The 22,450-nt window shown below is 35.7% G+C and overlaps 1 protein-coding gene across 2 annotated transcripts in view; it reads right to left on the bottom strand.

The window, feature by feature from the left end:
* Positions 1 to 22,450, bottom strand: part of PPP4R3B (protein phosphatase 4 regulatory subunit 3B) — a 50,300-nt gene that overhangs the window by 20,394 nt on the left and 7,456 nt on the right. Inside the window, exons 4-12 of one of the 2 annotated variants that reach the window (XM_070932231.1) lie at positions 21,687 to 22,310; positions 15,412 to 15,489; positions 14,749 to 14,865; positions 13,197 to 13,313; positions 10,958 to 11,107; positions 6,415 to 6,517; positions 3,271 to 3,309; positions 2,527 to 2,685; positions 439 to 608 (exon numbers count right to left, since the gene is read on the bottom strand). In XM_070932231.1, coding sequence (XP_070788332.1) covers positions 439 to 608; positions 2,527 to 2,685; positions 3,271 to 3,309; positions 6,415 to 6,517; positions 10,958 to 11,107; positions 13,197 to 13,313; positions 14,749 to 14,865; positions 15,412 to 15,489; positions 21,687 to 22,310 — 1,557 coding nt within the window. The remainder of the gene's footprint in view (positions 1 to 438; positions 609 to 2,526; positions 2,686 to 3,270; positions 3,310 to 6,414; positions 6,518 to 10,957; positions 11,108 to 13,196; positions 13,314 to 14,748; positions 14,866 to 15,411; positions 15,490 to 21,686; positions 22,311 to 22,450) is intronic. The other variant, XM_070932233.1, reaches the window with a different exon arrangement.

Genomic DNA, 22,450 nt, shown 5'->3' with positions numbered 1-22,450 from the left:
CTTACTGAAGATGATTCTGAGCTCACAAGTTGATGAGCTCAGTACCTCTTTGTAATTTATTGAAGTACCTAATCTTTTTTTCTCCAGGTTTCTATATAACTCTGAAAAAAGATGCTATTGCTTTATGCAATCTAGTTTTTAAAGTTAGTGAATGCCATAGAAGTTGCTTTAATGACCAGAAGGGTGTCCATAATAATATGGATATAGTTGTAACTATTGGCTCTTAACAGATAAAGGGTCAGAAAATATAAGCAATGGACCAAGACGAAGGTCCTTTCATCTTGTGTTCGTCTCACAATAGTTTTCTAGAAAAGAGGCTTTTTGATATTGCTGCCTTTTTTAAAATTGTGGTTTTATAATTAAAGTCTTGAGGTATTGCTATGCCTAAAACAATTATGTTTGAACGATAAAAAATTGAAAAATATACATAAAACTTACCACTCTGATGAATTCAAAAAGTTCAATGACTGCTGAATTCAAGAGATTATACCTAGTTCCATTATCCAGAAGAGCATTTATGACTGGTTCAAATAAGTTTCCTTTGGTAATATAACGGTTATAAAATTCATCTTTTAGGCCAATTATCCTCCTCAGAAAACGAAGGGCACCTATAACATTAACATATTAAAAGCATATTTCTTGTCTTTCCTATATCTTTTCTCCCATTCTTTGCATTTTACAATAAACATTAAAGGTTATTCTACTTCAAAAAAGAGCAGCAAAAAAGTTGCACAAGAATTTTAGGTATTTAAAAAGGAGTTTACAAATACATTAACGCCAGGGATCTAGCCGAGAGAAGTTGCAGCACCTCTGAAATGTGAAAGCATTTTAAAAGTACAAGCATAATCATGTAGTTAATGAAGGGCAAGAGCGTTGATCGTGGAATGCTAAATTTTGTGTTCAGGGTATGTTTAAACTAGTTTTATCAAGCCCTGGGAATCTTTCTGGAGCCAGTAGAGAAACATTGAAGACATAAACAAATAAATAATGAAAACCAGTTTCTGGATTTTTTTTTAATTTCCATTTTTAAATTTCACAGTGTCGGCTTCTCTATATCCTTTGCTCACTTCTTCTCACTGCCCCACTGCCCATCTAGTGGGAATTAGGAAACATTGTATGGGTGTGTGAACGCCAATGTTTAATTTTCATGAAAAGACATACAGGGATTTAGGTTTCTACTATTCTTTTTAATTATATATATGGAGGGGATGAGGATATTATGTAATAAATTTTATAGTAAGTATAATTTATTAATTTAATTTGTGACTTATAACATGATGACATTTATGAAGACCAAATGCAATTTATGGCTCACTTCAGCTACATTATTTCTTCATATACGTGGTGTCATGGTTCCGAATAATGATCCCAACTGTCAGAACTCTGAGACTGGAATTCTTCTCAAAGATTCTCTTTATTGGGTACATCAAATCAGCATGTTTAAATGTTTAAAGAAGCCAACTCTAAATATTTCCTGTGATTCAGTATAATTAAAAGAGTAAATGATTCCCTCCCCACAAGTGTCACAGATCATATTGCCCAACTGGGTAAATGGCAGGCTCTTCAGGCAGTGCTCAGGACTTGTTGAGATGACCTTGGCTCTACCAGCCTCTGCCTGTGTTATGTCTAGCACCTTGTAGAATAGCATTCCAAACCTCTATACTCCCCCAATCTGTGTGGCAACTGAGAAACGGAAAAAAAATGCCCTTGCCAGAGTCGTTTTGAAAGTTGACACATGGAACAGAAGGCACTCTGAAATTGTCCTGAACAAGCCACAAGAAGAGAAGAAAACTGATCAAAAGTTAAGTTCTTCAGTCAATTTCATTAAGTATTACAACTTTGTTTGGAAACAAGAAGACTTACTCAGATGTGATTGTCTTTATGAGTAAGGTTTTATTTACATTGGACTAATGAGAGCCCAAAATACTTCCTGACACACTTGCAGAAGAACTAAAATAGCACATCTTAAAATCTGAGCCAAATAAACCAAGGTACAAGTTTACCCTCAATATCGTGTTCTGAAATTTTGATTCACATGAGGACATGAATTTATCTTGGGAATGAGAAAATTTACAAAAGTGATCTGATGTCTTAAAACATATTCAAGTTAGTTGATTACTTGGAGATTTTGTAGATTTTGAATTGCTGAACAAAGGAAAAATAAATGATATGCAACCTCATCAATTCCATTATGCAGTGAGATATATTTAATTCTGGTTTATAGTGTCTGCTTTCTCTTATTTTGCACAATTTTTGCTGATTCTATAGATCATGATAATGACAAGAATATAATCAGGCAATTATCCCACCTTAATTTCTGAGATTTATCAGGTCCTTGCTCAAACATTTTTAAAATTTTTCTCAATAGAGAAATGAATTTCTCTATTCATTTCTCCAGGATAGATGTAAATGAGTTCAACAACATGCAGAGCCACCCAGAGTCACTTGACAGTGAGAAAGGGGGCATATAAATTTAATAAATAAAAATAAAATATATCTTTAAGAGAAAACTCTGCTGCTACTTACACAGTGCCAAAAAGGTGTGTTTTGAATTCATCAAGACTAAAACTCTTCTCAGCAAGTCCTTGTTCATAATATAGTTTTTAATGTGATAAGTGTGATGTTCCACACAAAAAGTAAGCAGCTCCAAAATTAAAGCAAGCAGCTGTGCTGTCTGATAGTTATCTGCAAAATAAACAAAAAGGAGGCTCAGACAACCCTGTGAAGAATTACAGAAATATTACTCCTGAAATATGACTTCTAATGCAGTCAGGGTTTTTGTAATGCAAACAGAAAGCTAAATAAGTCATTACCTTAAAAGAGGCAGGGATTCTAAAAATACCATTTCTTTAAACAGCTTGCCATCATAATTAAGAAGTTGTCAAGCATAGATCATTGTTATTCCCTGTACCAATTAGATTCTGATAATTTTTAAGAGAAAGCAATCTATCTATGGATCTGTAACAGAACATTTACTCCTGACAAACTACTATTCTGTTACTGTATTCTAGGGAGATCATAACAGCAAAAATGGTAGAAAGCAAATATATTCTTAAAATTTAAAACACCAACCATGATTTTGCTTAAAGGTAGAGTTAATTTCTCCTACATCAGCAGAAAACATAATATGAAAATTGCACTATGAGTTACTTTTTTCCTTCCCAAACCAGGAGAAACAGGAGATATTAATCTAAAATTTAAAACATAATCTTGCATGTCATTTAAGTAATTTAAAGACTACATATATTATACACAATGATTTTCACCTACCTGGGCAAATGGTATTATTCTTGTTTGCAACTACAGCATCTTTCAAAAAAATAAAAAGAAATGTGTAAGATTCCTACTTAGTATCTATGGTACAGAAAAAGTATTTTAGTTAAGAAATATAACTCATTTCAGAGCCTGGAAACTTTTTTCTTTTTAATTAGATTTCCTTTATACATAAGAAACAAATCTACTAAAGAAAAAAAGAGAAGGAAGAAAAATGATGCAAAGAAAAACAACAGAAAAAGCTAAAGAAACTAAAGTAGATTTTAGTAGATGACTTTTTTCATTAGATATTAATAAATCCATTATCAATCTTCCTTCTTAACTATTTGAGAAATTCCCTCAACCCCTTGTTTAATTTTCATCTTTTTCAATCATTAAATCCACAAATCATCATGTTATGTTTTTTTCTTCTAAGCAAAAATCTGTAGAAAGTTTCCAGTTTTTTAAAAAAGGGCATTCTTTTCTTCCTCGCGAAACAAGTCAATTTTGCCATTTCTGCCAGTTCTGACATTTTGACAATCCATTCCTTCACTGTGGAAATTCAGAATTGTTTCACCTTTGGATTTGCAATCTAGCTACTGCCAAAGCTGGAAACTTTAAATTTCCAAACATACCAGAAGATGCTCATTTATCATCACAGATGTTACAATATTACAGTCCACCCAATTTTGTCTGGAATTTCAATACAGCCTCACATAAAATAGCAACCAATAGCTGGTTTCTAATCAGCATATGTGCAATGCAACTCAATAAAGATGTTATTGTAGAAGGAGTGGCTCAGCCTAGGGTCGGGGTCAAAAGAGGAATCAGCGAAGAATCCCTATGTAGCCACAAATGTACTATGTCCAACCCACTGTGAACTTCTAGCAGGTGCTAGTCATTAGTTGAGAATATTCCCGTGCATAGGCATGAGCAATAAATCAGCAATTCCAATACTTGGAACCATGTATGGTCCTTGTCTTTCACACCTGGCAGTTACTGAATTAAAAAACCCCTTTTATACGTTGTTGTTACTGTTAAAATTTATCATAGCTGCCACTCCCATAGACTTCTGGGCAGCTTAAAAATACAAATGCAAAACAATAAAAGATGTTAGAAACGTACAACCTTACAGGCAGCCTGGGCTAAAACAATCAAATCAAATGAGGGGCCCCACTAATGTATTTACCCCATGCCTGAAAACAAAGCCAGGATAATTTTCCTGTATTGGATTTACAAAAGAGGGTTGTTAAAGCTTTGAAGAATTTTGCGAGAAGAGAGAAATAACAAATGAAAAGAAATGAAGTTAAAGGACCTTATTTGAATGGAGTAAAGATCAGGAATCTTACAAATAAAAGAAAGGAATATAAAGTTGGTTTATTTAATCAAGCTTAAAATAGATACGTTGTTATATCTGATATCTCAGTGATGGCGAACCTTTTAGGGTCCGGGTGCCCAAATTGCAATCCAAAAGCCACTTATTTATTGCAAAGTGCCAACACGGCAATTTAACCTGAATAATAAGGTTTTATTACCAGTGGTGGAATTCAAATAATTTAACAACTGGTTCTTCTTAATGACCAGGTGGGCATGGCTTGGGGGTGGGTCATGTGACTGAGTGAGCGTGGCCAACTCTACGTCACTCATGTGGGTGGTGCCTGTATGAGACAGGCAGGGTTGAGGAGGGTATCCAGGAGTCTCCCTCCCCAGTCTAGCTTGACGCAGGCAGCAGTGCAGCTCACATTACCCTTTGCAAGCCCGCTGTCGGTAAAGCTGGGTGCCAGTGAGGGCTGGCTTTTTGCCTAGCTTTGTTCGGCTGTTGGGGGGAAAAGGGACGGGGGCCTGGGGAGGAAGCCTGCATCAAGCTAGACTGGGAAAGCTGGCTGCGAGAGGAAGAGAAGCCGAGTGAGCTGGACCCAGACGCTTCCCGGTCCCCTCATCCCAGAAGCAGCAACCTTGCACTCTCCCCTCTCTGCTAGCCCTTCTTTGCACGGGATCGCCCAGCAGCGGGAACTGAGAGGGAAAAGGGGGCGGTATTCCTCCGTGCTCCAGTTTCTGTGTGGCACTCTCCCCTTAATGCTAGCGGTCGCTGCTGCCCCTTTCTCCCAGCTGGACAAAGCTAGGCAAAAAGCCAGCCCTCACCGGCGCCCAGCTTCACTGACAATGGGCTTGGAAAGGGCAATGTGAGCTGCGCTGCCACCTGCGTCAAGCTAGACTGGGGAGGGAGAACGTAAGCGAGCTAGCGGTGCTTCCCTCCAGCCTTCGCCCAAAGCCCTGCGCCACACCAGGAGGCTGAAGTCAGAATTTTTGTCCCTCGTCTGACCTGCACATAGCTTGGCAATGGAACTATTTCTCTCCACCCCCTTTTCCTCTTTTGTCTGCCGGATCAGTGCAGGGGGACAAACCTAGTTTTGCTGCCCATTGCAGCTAAGAATCTCAAAGCCGAGAATGAACGTTTGTGTTGTAGCTAGCCCGGGTGCTAGATTGGCCCCCTGCAAACTCTGTCTCTCGAGGAGCCCAGCTGAACTTTTGTGACCCACTCGTTGAGGTAGAAACTGGGGTGGAGCTAATAGGTTCCAAGCTAAGAGCTTGAAGAAGCCCAGCTGGCTGGCGGGGAGGTGGGGCATCCCAACACAGGCAGCTCTGCAGGAAAAGCAACTGCAGGGTCGCATTGTGGCTCCATGTCGTAACAGGCTTCAGGAGGACGGGATCCTGTCTCCTCCATTGTGAAGCATGCAAGTGAAAAAGTTCACTCAATCAATTCCAACTTTGCGAGATCTTTTTCTTTCGTGAGAAGTTGGAATTCACTGACTGAAACATGATGGAGAAATGTGATTGGAACTGTGTTGGGGTGGCTGCGCGCGCGCCCACAGAGAGGGCTGTGCATGCCATGTCTGGCACACGTGCCATAGGTTCGCCATCACGGTGATATCACTTAATAGATTTATGCTGACATCACAACTGAAATGATATGTTTTTATGTATTTATGGATAAGAGATGGGGGATGGGAAGAAGAGTTCACTTCTATTTTAAGAGAAGGTGATATTAAAATTGTTTATAGAAAACATGATACATGTTTCATCCAATTCAAAATTCATAATATATTTAGCAAGCATAGATCCTGAATAAGAATAACAAAGGAGAAGAAGAAATAATTTTACCTTTGTCAGTTTTATCTTCTGATGTATTTGCCAGAAGTGGAGCAGTGAGGACATGCATGCAATGATTGTAGAAAAAATTTAGAAATTCACTTTTCTCAGTTTTCTGGAACATAAATATGTAATATATTAACAACACTGTAAAAATATTTGAAGTTATGAAGCTCACAAATAGAATCAGTCAGTTTAGTCAATGTCTAATATCAATCTAAGTGTCATTTTGGTGTTCCCATTTTCTGATATGAGATAGTCTGTCCTCTGCTCTAACACTTGTTACTCATTTTTATGCAAAAATTATTAATTCTTCTGGTACAATTAAAAAAAAGCATTTCAGGTTCTTACATTGTAGTTTTTGATAAATTCATTTGTTTATTTGACTTACTCTTTCACACTATTATCATCTACTTTAAAACAGCCTGCAAGCCATCTTGAAAGTGTCATAATGCAAAGGATTAAAATATTATTAATAATAATAATAAGCAACAGACATAAAATTCTGCCTCTGCAAAGAAGCTAAAGAAACAGTGGACCACCAAGAAGGTTGCACAGGCTGACTACAGATAACGTCATGATAACGTAGCCACAATGATGCATTGGAATATCTGCAAGAAGTACCATTTGACTGCAAGCAAGAACTGATGGGAGCACAAATAGACAAAGTAATAGAAAATGAAGAACTTAATGTTCTCCAGGAGTTTAGAATTCAAACATACAAGAATCTGATACGTAACACCTCAGATTTACAACTGTCAACAAGAAAGATAAAAAAGTCTGGACATAGCAGTACCGGGAGACAGCAGAATAGAAGAACTGGAGAAAATCACAAAATACAGGTAGTCCTTGACTTACAATTGTTCATTTAGTGACCATTCGAAGTTACAACAGCACTGAAAAAAGTGACTTATGACCATTTTTCACACTTATGACCACTGCAGCATCCCCATGGTTGCATGATCAAAATTCAGATGCTTGACAACTGACTCATATTTATGACAATGTTACAATGTCTCAGGGTCATGTGATCACCTTTTGTAACTTTCTGACAAGCAAAATCAATGGGGAAGCCAGATTCACGTAGCATCCTGTTACTAATTTAACAACTGCGGTGATTCACTTAACAACTGTGGCAAGAAAGGCTGTAAAATGAGGCAAAACTCACTTTACAAATATCTCCCTTAGCCACAGAACTTTTGAGCTCAATTGTGGTCATAAGTCAAGGACTACATGTACAAAGACCTGCTAATAGAGGTAGACTGGCTGTGGTAAAAGAAAGCAAAGATGATAGGCAGCTTGGGTGAAATCTGGAGCACATCTTGAACATCATCAGCATTGATAATATCACCATTAGTCAATTGCAACTTTACTTGGAACAGCTTACATGCTGTGATGATATATTTAACATCACTGAACAACACCAGCCTATTCCAGATCCTTGACAAGGCCTCAAAAGCAGTGGTGAAATCCAAACCAGTTTGCTATTGGTTCGCTGGCTGCGCATGCGCACCAAACACGCTCTGCATGCACATGCGCAGTGGGCACCAAATTCACACTCTGTGTGCGTGCATGCACAGTACGCACCAAAAGGAGGCTTCCAAACGTAAGTAGAAGCGAGGGGGGGGATCAGCTGTGCCGTGTGATTTAGCTTTGCTAGAAAGCAGAATTTCCTGCTTTCTAGCAAAGCTAAACTGCTCTGCACAGCTGATCTCCCTGCTGTTCTACTTACCTTCCCAAGTCTCCTTTTTGTGCATGCTGTGCACAAGGGCGTGTGCAATACGCACCAAAAGGAGGCTTGGGAATGTAAGTAGAACAGCAAGGGCGGGGATCAACTGTGGCGCGCGATTTAGCTTTGCTAGAAAGCAGGATTTCCTGCTTTCTAGCAAAGCTAAACCCCACTGCACAACTGATCGTTGGAAATACCGGTTCAGAGGAACCGGTAGCTTTTTTAAACTACCGGTTCACCCGAACTGGTAGTTTTTATCACTACTGATTCGCCTGAACCAGAGCGAACCGGTAGCATTTCACCCCTGCTCAAAAGGTAGATTAAAATATCAAATCCAGTTAAACATCTGGCTGACTAAGTGACAAACCATAATAATGGCAGCAATTCACAAATTAAATTGCCAATATTACTGTAAAACTGATATGCTATGTACCCTACTTCCATAACTTTAGGAAATCGTTGATGTAAATTTGAGGGCATATACAGTTGCAAGAAAAAGTATGTGAACCCCTTGGGATTACGTGGAGTTTTGCATGAATTGGTCATAAAATGTGCTCTGAACTTCATCTAAGTCACAACAATAGAAAAATACAGTCTGCTTAAAATAATACTACACGAACATTAGATGTTGCCATGGTTTAATTGAACATAATATGTAAACATTCACAGTGCAGGGAGGAAAAAGTATGTGAGCCCCTAGCCTAATGACTTCTCCAAGAGCTAATTGGAGCCAGGAGTGAGCCAACCTTGACTCCAATCAGTGTGATGATATTGGATGTGTTGCTGACAGCTGTCCTGCCCTTTAAAAACACACACCTGTTTTGGGTTTACTGGTTTCAAGAAGCACTGTCTGATGTAAACCATGCCTCGCAGAAAAGAGCTCTCAGAAGTCCTACGATCAAGAATTGTTGACTTGCATGAAGCTGGAAAGGGTTACAAAAGTATCTCCAAAAGCCTTGATGTTCATGTGTCCACGGTAAGACAGACTGTCTACAAATGGAGAAAGTTTAGCACTGTTGCTACTCTCCCTAGGCGTGGTCGTCCTGTAAAAATGACTGCAACAGCACAGCGCAGAATGCTTCATGAGGTAAAGAAGAATCCTAGAGTGTCAGCTAAAGACCTATAGAAATCTCTGACACATGCTAACATTTTTGTTGACACATCTACAATAAGGAAAACATTAAACAAGAATGGAGTACATGGGAGAACATCACGGAGGAAGCCATTGCTGTCCAAAAAAAATATTGCAGCACGTTTGAAGTTTGCAAAAGAGCACCTGGATGTTCCACAGCACTACTGGCAAAATATACTGTGGACAGATGAAACCAAAATTGAGTTGTTTGGGAAGAACACACAACACTATGTGTGGAGAAAAAAAGGCACAGCACACCAACATCAAAACCTCATCCCCACTGTAAAACATGGCGGAGGGAGCATCATGGTTTGGGGCTGCTTTGCTGCCTCAGGGCCTGGACGGATTGTTGTCATTGATGGGAAAATGAATTCCAGAGTCTATCAAGACATTTTGCAGGAAAACGTACACCATCTGTCCACCAACTGAAGCTCCGCAGAGGATGGGTGATGCAACAGAACAATGACCCAAAGCATACAAGTAATTCAACAAAAAAATGGCTTCAACAGCACAGAATATGCCTTCTGGAGTGGCCTAGTCAGAGTCCTGACCTCAACCTGATTGAAATGCTGTGGCATGGCCTTAAGAGAGTGATTCACACCAGACATCCCAAGAATATTGCTACACTGAAACAGTTTTGTGAAGAGGAGTGGTCCAAAATTACTCCAGATCGTTGTGCAGGTCTGATCTGCAACTACAGGAAATGTTTGGTTGAGGTTATTGCTGCCAAAGGAGGGTCAACCAGTTATTAAGTCCAAAGGTTCACATACTTTTTCCTCCCTGCACTGTGAATGTTTACATGTTATGTTCAATTAAACCATGGCAACATCTAATGTTTGTGTAGTATTATTTTAAGCAGACTGTGTTTTTCTATTGTTGTGACTTAGATGAATTTCATAGCACATTTTATGACCAATTCATGCAAAACTCCACGTAATCCCAAGGGGTTCACATACTTTTTCTTGCAACTGTATGAAGTACAGAATAGAAGTAAAGGAGAAGTCCTGCTGCATAATTGGTTGTCAACTTGTGTAAAGATAAATATCAGTTAAGCACTGTTAAAAATTTCCTTATTTCTTATATATTTCTTAGCTTTTCAATGGATTACTATATAGAGATAGTAAATGTCACGTAGTAATTCAAATTTTGGATAGATCTGAGGAAATCCATCTTCAAATTCCTATTTGGATATGGATCTCATTGGTACTTTTATCAAATTATACCTCACAGTTTAGCTTGCTCAAAGGACTACTGAAATGAGTAGAATTGGGGCATTTTACATTAAAATCCTGAACTATTTCTACTCTAAAATATTTACAGACCAGATTATGTAGCACCCTGGTCTGTAGGCAATGACAAAATCTGTGCTCACAGATATAACTTTCTATTTTTTTTGGCTCATGGAGAGGAGACATTATTGTGGAAGAACTGCATCACCAAAACATGACTTATAATCAAAGAAATAACTGGTCTGAAAACATAGGAATCAAACTTCTGAAATCTCTGTATTCTGCAATAATATAGATTGGCAGTATGCTATGTGGACCATTTTGAAAAATAAAGCTACAGAGAAAAAACATTTCAAAGAATATTTGCTCAAAATATAAAATGTTCTAAGCAATTTTCCAAAAGTTAACAAGTATGCTTAAAGTTTTTATTAAATGTGTTTTTTTTAGACAGTAAAGTTTCTTTACCCCTTTCCATTTTCTTACATTAGCTGTGGCCAACATGTTCTCAGGATCAATTAGAGTACGCAAGAGGCCCATTAATTGAACAGCACCCCCAAGTTCAGGATCAGTGTCACAAATCATTTGCTCAATGACTACATTTATGAGGAGAATATCCTGTAACAAACCAAAAACAAGTTATGTCTTGCTTTCAAAAAATTAACAATGATATTAAAACTTCATAGCTCTCAAATATTTTGTACCCATATTCTTCCTAAAGATAACAATTTGATAACTATTTATTATAGGGGTTTTTTTTTTTTGGAAATTTTGTGTTAAAATAACCTTGTAGTGAAATGAACACTATACATCAGGACTGTCAAACTTGCGGCTGGCAGGCCAGATGCGTCCTGCGCTGCCACGCTCACATCCGATTTAGCAAAGGGGAAGAAAGTCCCGCTATGTCACATGGCGTTGCGAGTTTGACACCCCTGCTATACATCAATGAAGGTTACTCTCTTGAACCTATTTGTTTCCCTAAATAGTCCTCGACTTATGACTGTAATTGAGTCTACAATTATAGTTGTAAATTATGATGATCCTTACGTGGGTTATTATGTGATTGTGATCAATTTTTACAATCTTTTTTTGTACTGGTTATTGTGAACACAGCGGTTGTTAAGCAAACCCATCAGTTGCTGTGGGTCATTTGTTTTGCCAGAAACTGGAAATAAACACGTTTTCTGGAAAATGTTGTAAATCACAGTCACATGACTGTGGGATCCCGCAAACAGCTATAAATGGTTGATTATTGACACCCAAAATGTGGCCACATGACTACTGGAGGTTGCATTTTCTATAACACAGGGATATTCACAGAGAAGTCAGACTTGTGGCTCACACCCCTCATATTTTTGTTGGGACAGGATCCAGAGGACACCCTCTTTTTGGACTATACAGGATGAATAGAATCATGTTTGGTTTGATTTGGTTCCATACAATTGTAATTACAAATGTAATTGCAATCGTAATTGGTAGTAATCAACAATTTGAACTGGCCAGGAAGCCTTCTGGCAACCAATGCAGTGACCACAAAATAGTATTATTCTGCAATAGCAGATCTGAGCTGCTGACAGCATGTTGGTACATTCTGTGCCAATTGATGTTTCTAGAGTCTTAAAATGAAGTTCTACATAGAGTGCATTGCAGCAGTCAAACCACATGGTAATCGTCACTGTATTTTAGGATACATTACTGATGCACGAACTGAAAATGGCCAAAGGTCCTCCTGGCTAAGGCATCCAGTTACAGCTCTAGCAGTAGCTATGGGTTCAGGAGGATCCCCTTGATGTAAACCTGATCTTCAGGGTGAGCTTCACCATACAAAGAATCACCATCTCATTCAATATTTTTAGAAAGCCTAACTGTTTATTGGCAAATAAGACCGCTATGTTTCTTCCCATCTAGTCCCTCACTTTCCAAACTCTGCATGAAGACTTAAAACAGCAGCCCAGTTGGGAAGATGACAGTATAGTAACATGATCGTAACATGATAATAACATGAAGAAGATAGTAACATGAAGTAGGGGAGGGCCTAGGGTTATTCAGAACAATGGTGGTGTAAGCTCCGGATTTCATTACATAGGAACAAAATTGTAGATAAGAGCAATATTAAACTATTAGATTAATCCCTGTTTAGTTCTTGCTTCTTGAAATTTGCTGGGACATTTGTATTATTAATTAAATTTATCTAAACAAAATGTCATTTATTTAATTCATACAGCTACCTATCTCATGCTTGTGACTCTGGGCAGCGCACACCATTAAAAAACATATAACCAAACAAAATTATTAAAACAAAATTATTAAAATACAAATAAAACACTTAAAAATTATAATAACAAAAACACAGCCAAATGCATTGTAAACTTATATACAATACAACTATTTACTGGGCTTCACATTTCCATTTCATGGTTGAACATTAGTAAATCAAAGAGGTAAAATTAACTATTAAGCCCTCCAATCCATATTTTGATCTGATTTCCAGAAGCAGAGGTCCAGCAAGGCAGAAAGTGATTGATTAAACAATACATTGTTTAAATGTATTGTTGAGACAACAAATCCATATTTTTAGGAGTTGGAAGAACAAGATTACACAGAGAATAAATACTTTGTTTTGACAAAACAAGAACTTTATTCTAGAAATGGCCACTATATATTATGGATATAATATATATCTGTAAGAAAGTTGCATGGTTCTTACATCATCACTCTGCTGTGCTTCTTGCATTACAAATTCCCGAACCATAGATGGACTGAATTCTACCAGATAAGAAAATATATCTGTAGCAGCAGATCTAACTTGTAAATCATCCATACCCTGAAATAAAAACCAGATCACTTAGTTAAAATGAAACATTTCTGATAGAGCATTAACTTTATAGAAAAATTCAAATGAAATGAAGACCTCAAATATTTGGGAGGGAAGGAACTAATTCAAGATACTGTGAGGCAATCAGATTGGATCTAAAGACTGGGGGTCCTCCATCCTGTTATAAAACTTATATAAATATATGCCATGTCACCTTGAATCTAAGGTCTTCCATAAGTGGTTAGAACTTGCTCTACCAACCTGAAATTCCTTATACGGCATAAAGTTGAGAGAGAGAGCTCAGAAACTATTAATAGAAACAATTGTTTTAATCATTCAGTCATGTCCAACTCTTGGAGACTTTATAGGCAAGTGCTCTCCATGCTACCCTGTCAAGCACAACTTTTTTAGTTGTTGCATGTTCATCTTTGTATCAGTTTTGATATTATCAAGCCGGTATGTTCTTTGCTTGTCTCTACTTCTTGCTCCAATAACCATTCCTAGCATCACTGACTTCTATTTGCATGCATGACATGGCCAAAGCAAATCAGACGTAGTTTTGTGATTTTGACTTCTAATGATGTGTCTGATTTTATAGAATTCATCAACCATATATCAGTCCCAAGCCCACCCAGATAAATAGAGAGGGTCAGGGAAAGCAATGACGAACTACCCTGCAAAAAAAAATCTCACCAGAACACCTTATGGCAATAACTCAGCATGACTCAGAAACAAGGGAAGAAGCATTTTTTTAGCCCCGGGAAAGGAAATATTAATAGGGAGAGGTTCATGTTGGCTCCTCCCTGACTGTGGGGTATCAAAGGAAGAAAAGGTAAAACAGAAGCTACTTAGCAAGATTCTTTACTATCAATAAAATATAGTTTATACCACTTTCTGTAGTCAGTTTCTTGATCTGATCTAACTTGTTAGGCTGGCATTTCAAACATGTCCCCCCAAATTTGATGTGCATATCCACACATACACTGCATATTATTATAGATGAAAGTCAAAGTTCAGATGTCTGCTGAGTATTTAAATTAGTATGTAAATATTTATTTATTTATACATTATATAGCCATCTATCTTATGTTAAACTCTCGGAGGCTTCCAAACAACAAACACCCAGAATCATTTGCTATGAGATGGGTGGCAAATAAATTCAATAAATAAATAGAATTAAAGCATTAATAAAAATCAGCTTAATACAGTCCATATATCTATTAAAACCATAAACTTTTAAAAGACCAAAATTAAGGTTTCAATATCACTAAATTTCTCATCTTTCTCATCCTACCCCAACATTTATGCAGAATATGCAGGATATATAATATGCAAATATGCAGAGTAACTCTGAATTGTATCTATTTCAAATGATAAGTATACAGTGGAGAATGATATCCTTATAAGCAAATGTATAACATGCCTTGCCTGGAATTCAACTTACCATTACTATTTCAAGAGCAGGAAGAATTCCTAATTTTGCCAACGTTTTGAAAAAGGTGTCTCTGTTTTGAGGCTGTAATGTCTGAGAAAATGCACAGAACTCCTTGAAAAAATTAACCTGCACCAAGTGAAAGAAAAAATTTATATAAGGAAAAAATACATTGCTGACGAGCACAGAACCTGTATTATAGGGCACCGTACTCAGCAAAAAGAGTATACATTTTTTAGGAAATATAGGTAAAAGTACTAATTTAATGAAATGTTATTGCCTCTTTTTTCATTATTTCTTCCCCAAAACACATCAGAATATTGTTTGGTATCTGAAACTACATTGAATACTTATCTTATTCAGTAAAAGTAAAATATTATTCCAATATTTTGAATTAAAAAATCCTGACAAAGCTACAGAACTACCTATTTGTTGACCTCACATTTCTGTAAATCAGCCCAAAAACAATCAAACCAAACCAATGTAGAACTGAAGTCCTGTGTGCCATATCATGATATATAGGCACTCACACAGAGTACCTCTCTGAGGGAGATGGGCAGTTTTAAAATATATTTAAAAAAATAAAGCAGTCATAAGTATAATCTTTCCACACACATGGAGGAGCTAGCTGAACAATCAGAAGAATTTCAGAGTTAAATCTACAAATGAACTTACCAGTTCACGTCTTTTGTCATCATCAGTAGCTTCATCAGTTAGCTGTGCAAAAACTTCAGACAAAAACTTTTCATCTTCCTGTAGAATATTGTAATGTATAGTTTTAACACAAAGTTCGCTATTTTAAGAATTAGAATGTAAAATAAGATTTTTTTCTCCAATTAGGTCATTTTGTGTGCCACTAGTTATACATTTTTATTTTTTATTTTTACTAGAATTTCATATCATAGCTTTACAAATGTTGTTTCTTTTCAGTCTCACTGTAAATGGTAAATTTACAATTTAATTATAAATGCTTCATTTGATGTAAAGTAACACTGCATGTGAATAATTATTGTAATTAACAATAGGCAATTCACCAAATCATGAAGATCAGTTTACTCTGAAATGGTACAAGTACTGTAGTTAGCTTAAGATATTTTCAAATAGCCACAATCTACTGAAATTCATATCATTATCACCTTTCCATTACTATCCCTAGTTAAATAACTAGAATGGCAAGAAAAAGCAGGGTTATAAACTGCCTGAAGAGTTTAAGAATGTAAAGTAACCTCCCTGCTTCAGACTTTGTGTGGCAGGTATAAAATGATGGAGCCACGCAACAGTGATATGGTTACAAGGAGAGCCATTCTGATTTTTGAATAAGCTTGAACTAAATGCCTATTTTATGCCTCATCACTATTTTAAACAGATAGGTAAGAATTGCTATTATAACTTCCCTAATCCTAAAATTGGGTGCATCAGAAATTGAAGGAGGGGAGAAAGATGGAAAGGTTCTCATACTGTTACTACTTTGTCTTTTCGTTGTAAAATAGGTTCTCCTCTCACAAGTCTCAATTGTTCTCAAATTCAAATTGGAATCCAGGAAAACTGATAAGGTTGGAAGCCAAAGGAGCCTAACTGAACAGTTAATCCAATTTTTTTCTCAAAGCTGCTCTCTTTTCTTGTATAGATCTGTAGTTTCCACACATTACTCAAACTAGTAGAAAATTATGGGAATTATTGAAAATGCCCTTAAAGGCACCTTAAAATAAGAACATTGAAGCAAGCAAAAAAAGATGGAGCAAGGCTCTTAACCAATACAGCCAACAGCTTTACTGTAAAGAATTTAAGAGCTCAAACACTTTAAATTTCCTCTTTTTGGAACACAGCACTCAAAGGTGTCCTATCATTTGCGAACTGTACAAAATAATCGAGAAAAAAAATGCGGACATGGATACAGCAGTTTCCTAAGACTTGTAATTTCAAAGGCAAATGCAGAGTCAACGGTTATTTTACTAATCTGAAGTATACTCACAATTGATTTACCCTATCTCAAAGGTATAGAATATCTAGAAATAATAGTGATTTGTATTAAATGTCTTAATAGTTCTAGTAGTAAATTTAACCTGTATTGGGAGTTTAACTTGTAAATACTGTACTAAGATTTAGAGAAAAAAGTATTATGCACAGTTGAAGTAATCACAAACTGTCTATTCTTAAACGAAGGCATATGATTACTTTTAACATATTTTAATTAGGTATATATAAAAAATGAATTAATCTCATTTTTTTTCTAGCATATCAAACCTGCCCATCTCCACATTTATGGTAACTATGTTACTGTTGTAAGCACAAAATCAATATAAACTTGCCAAACAGGTGCAGGTGAAATATACTTTGGAACTAGGGAAGGTAGTAGTACAAAAAATAAGTCACTATTTCCTTCTTCCCACTATAACGTTTCCCAAATGTCCCTCTTTCTCATCCTTCCTGCTTCAACAATATGTTTGCAAATCAGTTACTGTCTTGCTGATCCCTGAAAAATGTGTCATGCAAAACACTCATGACTACTACATTCAGTAGGCTGCATTTCTAAATATTCCGTCCCCAATTAAGAGTTAACATGTGTCAAAAACCTCATACTCATGACACATCCTTTTATCAAAATATCTAGCCTAGAAGTTCTAACTAGTTGCCACAAAGGATAATTATTGTGGCTCCCCCACATTTTGAAGAACACTGCACAACTCAAACTGATATTTTTAGAAAAGAAATTCTGAAGGTACAGTCTGTTCTCTTTATTGCTTCTTGGCTACACAGTTAATAATATAATTAACAGTAGTTTGTGTGTGAAGTTGTTAAGCATGTGTCATAGTTTCTATAAATCAGTTAATACTGTACCACAAAAAGACAAAATGTACTCTCTATAACTTTACCATCATATCATATCATATCGTATCGTATCGTATCGTATCATATCATCACATCACATTAATAGATTATTTCTACTTTAGTTACGTATTATGCTTCTAAATATACAGCCATATTGCCTTGTTATTAAGAAGCAAAACATAACTTTAAAATATTTTGGTTATTCAATTTTTTTGCTTTTGCTTTATTTATTATTAATAAAAAAAAGTTTTAGATGTGGAAATTTGAGAAAAACTACTGTCTATCCTCCACCAGGCCAATGTTTTGCAGTAATCACAGTAAAATGAGCTTTAATTTCGTCATTTCAGCACAAAAGGAAAATATTTTAACTTAATAAGGAAGAGAACTAAGGAGATCTAACTTGGTAAAAGTTAGATCTCCTTAGTTGCTAAATTCAAGATGGAACTGCATCGTGAAAACTGCTTTCATTTTATTGCTGCCCAGAATTTGGTTTGAATCTGGATTACCACAATTGATTTCTATGCATTTGAATTGAAACACCTTTATGAATCCTCCTCCTTCTGAATGACTATTTACTTATATACAATATAAGGGCCAATGTACTAAGCTTTCTCTACAAATTGCTGAATGCTTTGTTTTTTTGAAAGGTCCTAGCTATGCATACTGTATATAGTTTAATGCCACTCCAGCATTGTTCATGCTCCCAGGTAACACAAAGATTCGTCCAATTTGTTTTCCTTTCTGAAGCAGTCCTGTAGAGCAGGCAGTAACAAAACTCAAAACACACAATTTCGTATGGTTGCCAGTAGTGCAAACATTGCCAGAAATAAAGGAGATGGTTTCCACAACATAGCTGTTGACAAGTATAAAAATTTATCTTATGTGGGTCATGCTCTTTGAAAATGTGAGGGGGTGGAAAGGGAAGAACAGTAAGGCAGTATGGTAACACTAAAAGATTGCCTAGCTTCTATCATTTACAATATATTTATCACATACTCAGAAGTTTATCACAATTAGTGCTATATTATTAAACTTATTAAAACCAAACCTTAGAAATCAAGAACTAAACACAATATTAAATATCTGCAAATCTAAAACTTCATTAAAACATTACCTAAGAGCAGTATGACACCACCCTGAAAAAGCCAATTCAGCTCAAATGGCATTGTGATACTTCAACAGAATGCTTTAACTAAAACAAAAATAACTATTACATAGGTAAAAAAGCTACTAAGGACCAAATTGCAAACTGATGACACAATAACATCAATAGCTTGTTGAAGAGAACCCTGACAAAACATTGTCACTACAGCTTGATGCAAAAAGACCAAATGATCTGAAAAATCAAGCAAGCTAAATATTTTTAAAGCTATGTTTTATCATGCTCAGAATTCAGGTTATCAGTACATGCTAAAATGTTGTAGTCCAATTTATTTTGTTGACCTTGTACTAAATGAACAACAATTTATCTGCTGAATACTGAACTATCATATACTTAAAATAAGATAATCCAAGAATTATAGTAGAATGAATGATAAATCAAAGAGTTTTTAAAAAGCAGCATTTGTTGCATCACCAGATTTACTATGAAGTACAACAGTCATTTGTTGATTCAGAAGGAATAATAACTCTAAAATACTTTCTAGTGATTTTAATTCTTCATGTCACAATGTTTAACAATCACCCCAACCTGAAATCTCAGGTTGCATTTTGTCCCTTCCTTGAATTCTTCAATGAATCCCCAGAGTTGTAAAACTGTCATTCTGCTGTAACTGATGTGACAATATTAAATCCATTTTGAATAATTACAATAGCAGCATTTAACTAATTTCACAACTAATTTTATTTTTTCTCCTAGTCTCTATACTCTTTTGGAGCGAGGCATCAAGAACCTCATTCAAAGGCCAAATGCAGAACTTGATTCTCTAAAAGTTCTTTGAAAGATCTAATTAGGTAACATAGGTTTTGCATACAAAATATCCCATTTTTAATTCCTATGCAATTTTGGAAAATCTTCTATCTGAAACTCAAAAGAATCATTATCCATTAACCCAGATGATACTGATCTAGGTAAACCGGTGATTTCACTTGGTACAAAGCAAGTTTTTCCTATTTAAACCTTCACCAATTTAGCTTCAACTCAACTTCTTCGTTCAGTCACCCACTATGACATGTTGAATATGCATACATGCACAAAGGAAAAAATCTGAGTAAAAACATATAATGGAATATTATAATCAGACTGAGGGTACTTACAATAATAACTCAGTTCAACTTCTTATTTCCTCAGCTCTTTTCCAATTGGTTTTTATAAGAGATACTGTTTATTTTAAAATGCCAGAAGTTTATTTTTCCCCCTCTTCCCACCTCTCTCCATTTTTCATTTTATGTTGTCTTTTTCTGACTGTAAGCCTATGGACAAGGATTAACTTGTATTTACTATATCAGGCTAGCAGTTCTAAGAGTCTTTTTTGCTGAACACTATGGTAAAAAATACTTTAAATAAATAAATATCAGGTGAACAATCCCAGAAAACTCTTAATGTAGATTATATAATTGTTTACTTAATCACAACACATATCTGAACAGTCTTAAGAAGATTCAGTCCACTTCTTCCTTTTCAGTAAACCTGCTGGATTTCATTGGACCCAAAATATTTCACACTGAATTGAATTTAAACTATCTTTGACAAATTTTAAGCTTATCTTTGACAAATTTTACTCAAGAGTTTAACTGAATAACAAACAGCCAATAGCTATGGCAGTAGCTAAACTTTGGCACTGCTACCATCACAACACAACATTTTAGAACTACATCAATATAAATCTAATTCAGCATTATCATCTAGATTTGCACCTGTGATACCATTTAGGAGGCAAACAGGGACAATAAAATACTTACAGATGACAAAATGTTGTCATCCTAATCTACTTCATCAGGTTCATCAAAATAAGAAACAACAACTAGCAAATATGTAGGGTCTATATGTATTATCACCACCATAACTGAAGCGAGCTTTTTTTCCAAATATATTTACTATCAACAATATAACTGAAATAAATGGGAAGCCCATCAAGAGCTTAGATGTATTTTGCATACATAAGGTTCTTGGAATGCTGAATTTAAAATAAATTACGCCAATTATAGACCAATAGAAATAGGATGTTTATACTATCAGGTAAAGATGGACAGATCAGTGGTATATACATTCTCTATATGCAGAGACACAGAACCCAACCCAACCTGTGTATTATCAATGAAGATAAAAAGATCTTAGTGTAGGAGTGTAGGAGATCACTAAAATCCTTTGGAGTTGTTGCCAATTAGGCTATGTAAGATTGAGCTATATGGACAAAGTAACTTGGGAAAGGGAAGCTTTCTATAATCCTACCTCCCTTGTCTGGTTTTATCTCAGTTCTGTATTTTTTTCTTATCTCAATACCAATATTTATAAGTATAATTTATAACGAACAAGGCAACAGCCAGGAGATTTTACATTTATTTTCCTTTTATTTCAAAAGGATTTTTATTCAGACTTTTTATAGTTACAGTATACCAGTAGAAATTACTGTATGTTTTAATATTTTTGATTCATCTTCGGAAACTTATGACTGGTGCATGACTGATTTTTAAAGAAATAAATTTTAACAAAATTAAAAAGTAACACCCTTTCCATACAGCCTATAGAAAATGTTTACTGCTCACATATTGCTGAATATAGATGGCAGGGGAAAAATAGTGATATTATAAACATCTGTGATTATAGCATGTTACTTTCAGTACCATGTTTAACACAACTGCTTAAAAGCTAGCATCAATGCTAACTAATATAAAAGAACTGTCAGAAAACCATGTACATCTCATAGCATTTATAAGAATTTATGTGTAGTTTATCTTGTTTGAGAGAAATCTACGGTGTTCATGCAAAGCCTATGAAATATACATCAATGAATGCACAAACAACACTGCTAAATTATGCTCTGTGAGTGGATAGTGAAAAGTAATTTATCAGAACTAGTAAATAAACATAACAGCAGCATACTAAAAGCTTTATGGTTAGCATCATAATTATATTTAGAATTTTCAAAATGCAACTCTTTTAGACTTTTGAATTCACTTACCTGTAGCATACTGACAATCTCGACTTTGTTAAAGAAAATAAATGAAGTAAGGGTAGAAAGAAAATTCTCTTCAAAAACAGATGGTGTTGGCAAGATGATGTCCTGAATGTATTGTACCCTGTAAGTCTGATGAATCTTTTGTCTAAGTTCAGAGTCTGTTATGGGTATAACCTCTTTAAATTTTGCTGTTTTGGTCAAAAATTCCCTATGCCTTTTTGGTTGAGCTAATGCAGGGTCATATTCAAGGCATCCCACAACATCCATAATGCACTCATCTGAGAACATCACCTCAAAAAGAGTTGCTTTATTGAGGAACAAAATTCCTCGAATAATTTCATACAAATGATGCAAGCCTTCAGTATTTTCTAGGTTCTCACAAAGTTGGAAAAGCTGTAATAATTTTTTAATATAGCCTTCATTCTCCAGTGCTAAGGCCAATTTTTCTCTACGAATGGGTGATGAGAGAACTGAGGTAACTAGGTCTGCTATTTCTTCGAGTTTGTTGAGTTCACAAGTAGGGAGATCAATCAAATGACTAGTTTCAGGCATTTCCTCAAAGCGTTCTTCTTCTGATTCATCAATGAGATCCTGTGTAACTTCTACAGAAGGGTCCTTCCCTTGAACCTAAAATCAAAAACATTAATAATTATTGACTTATTCTGACATATATTATAGATTTTGAAAGGCAAGGAGAAAGAAGTATGAAAATCAATGTTATTATCAAATATCTAAATCATATATTAATATAGTTCTGACATTCTGTG

This window comes from Pituophis catenifer, unplaced genomic scaffold (genome assembly GCF_029215685.1).
Source record: "Pituophis catenifer annectens isolate HBS135680 unplaced genomic scaffold, rPitCat1.0.hap2 SCAF_1, whole genome shotgun sequence".
Lineage (NCBI taxonomy): Eukaryota > Metazoa > Chordata > Lepidosauria > Squamata > Colubridae > Pituophis > Pituophis catenifer.
The sequence above is the reverse complement of the archived record's forward strand: the minus strand, read 5'-3'. Positions and strand labels throughout refer to the sequence as shown.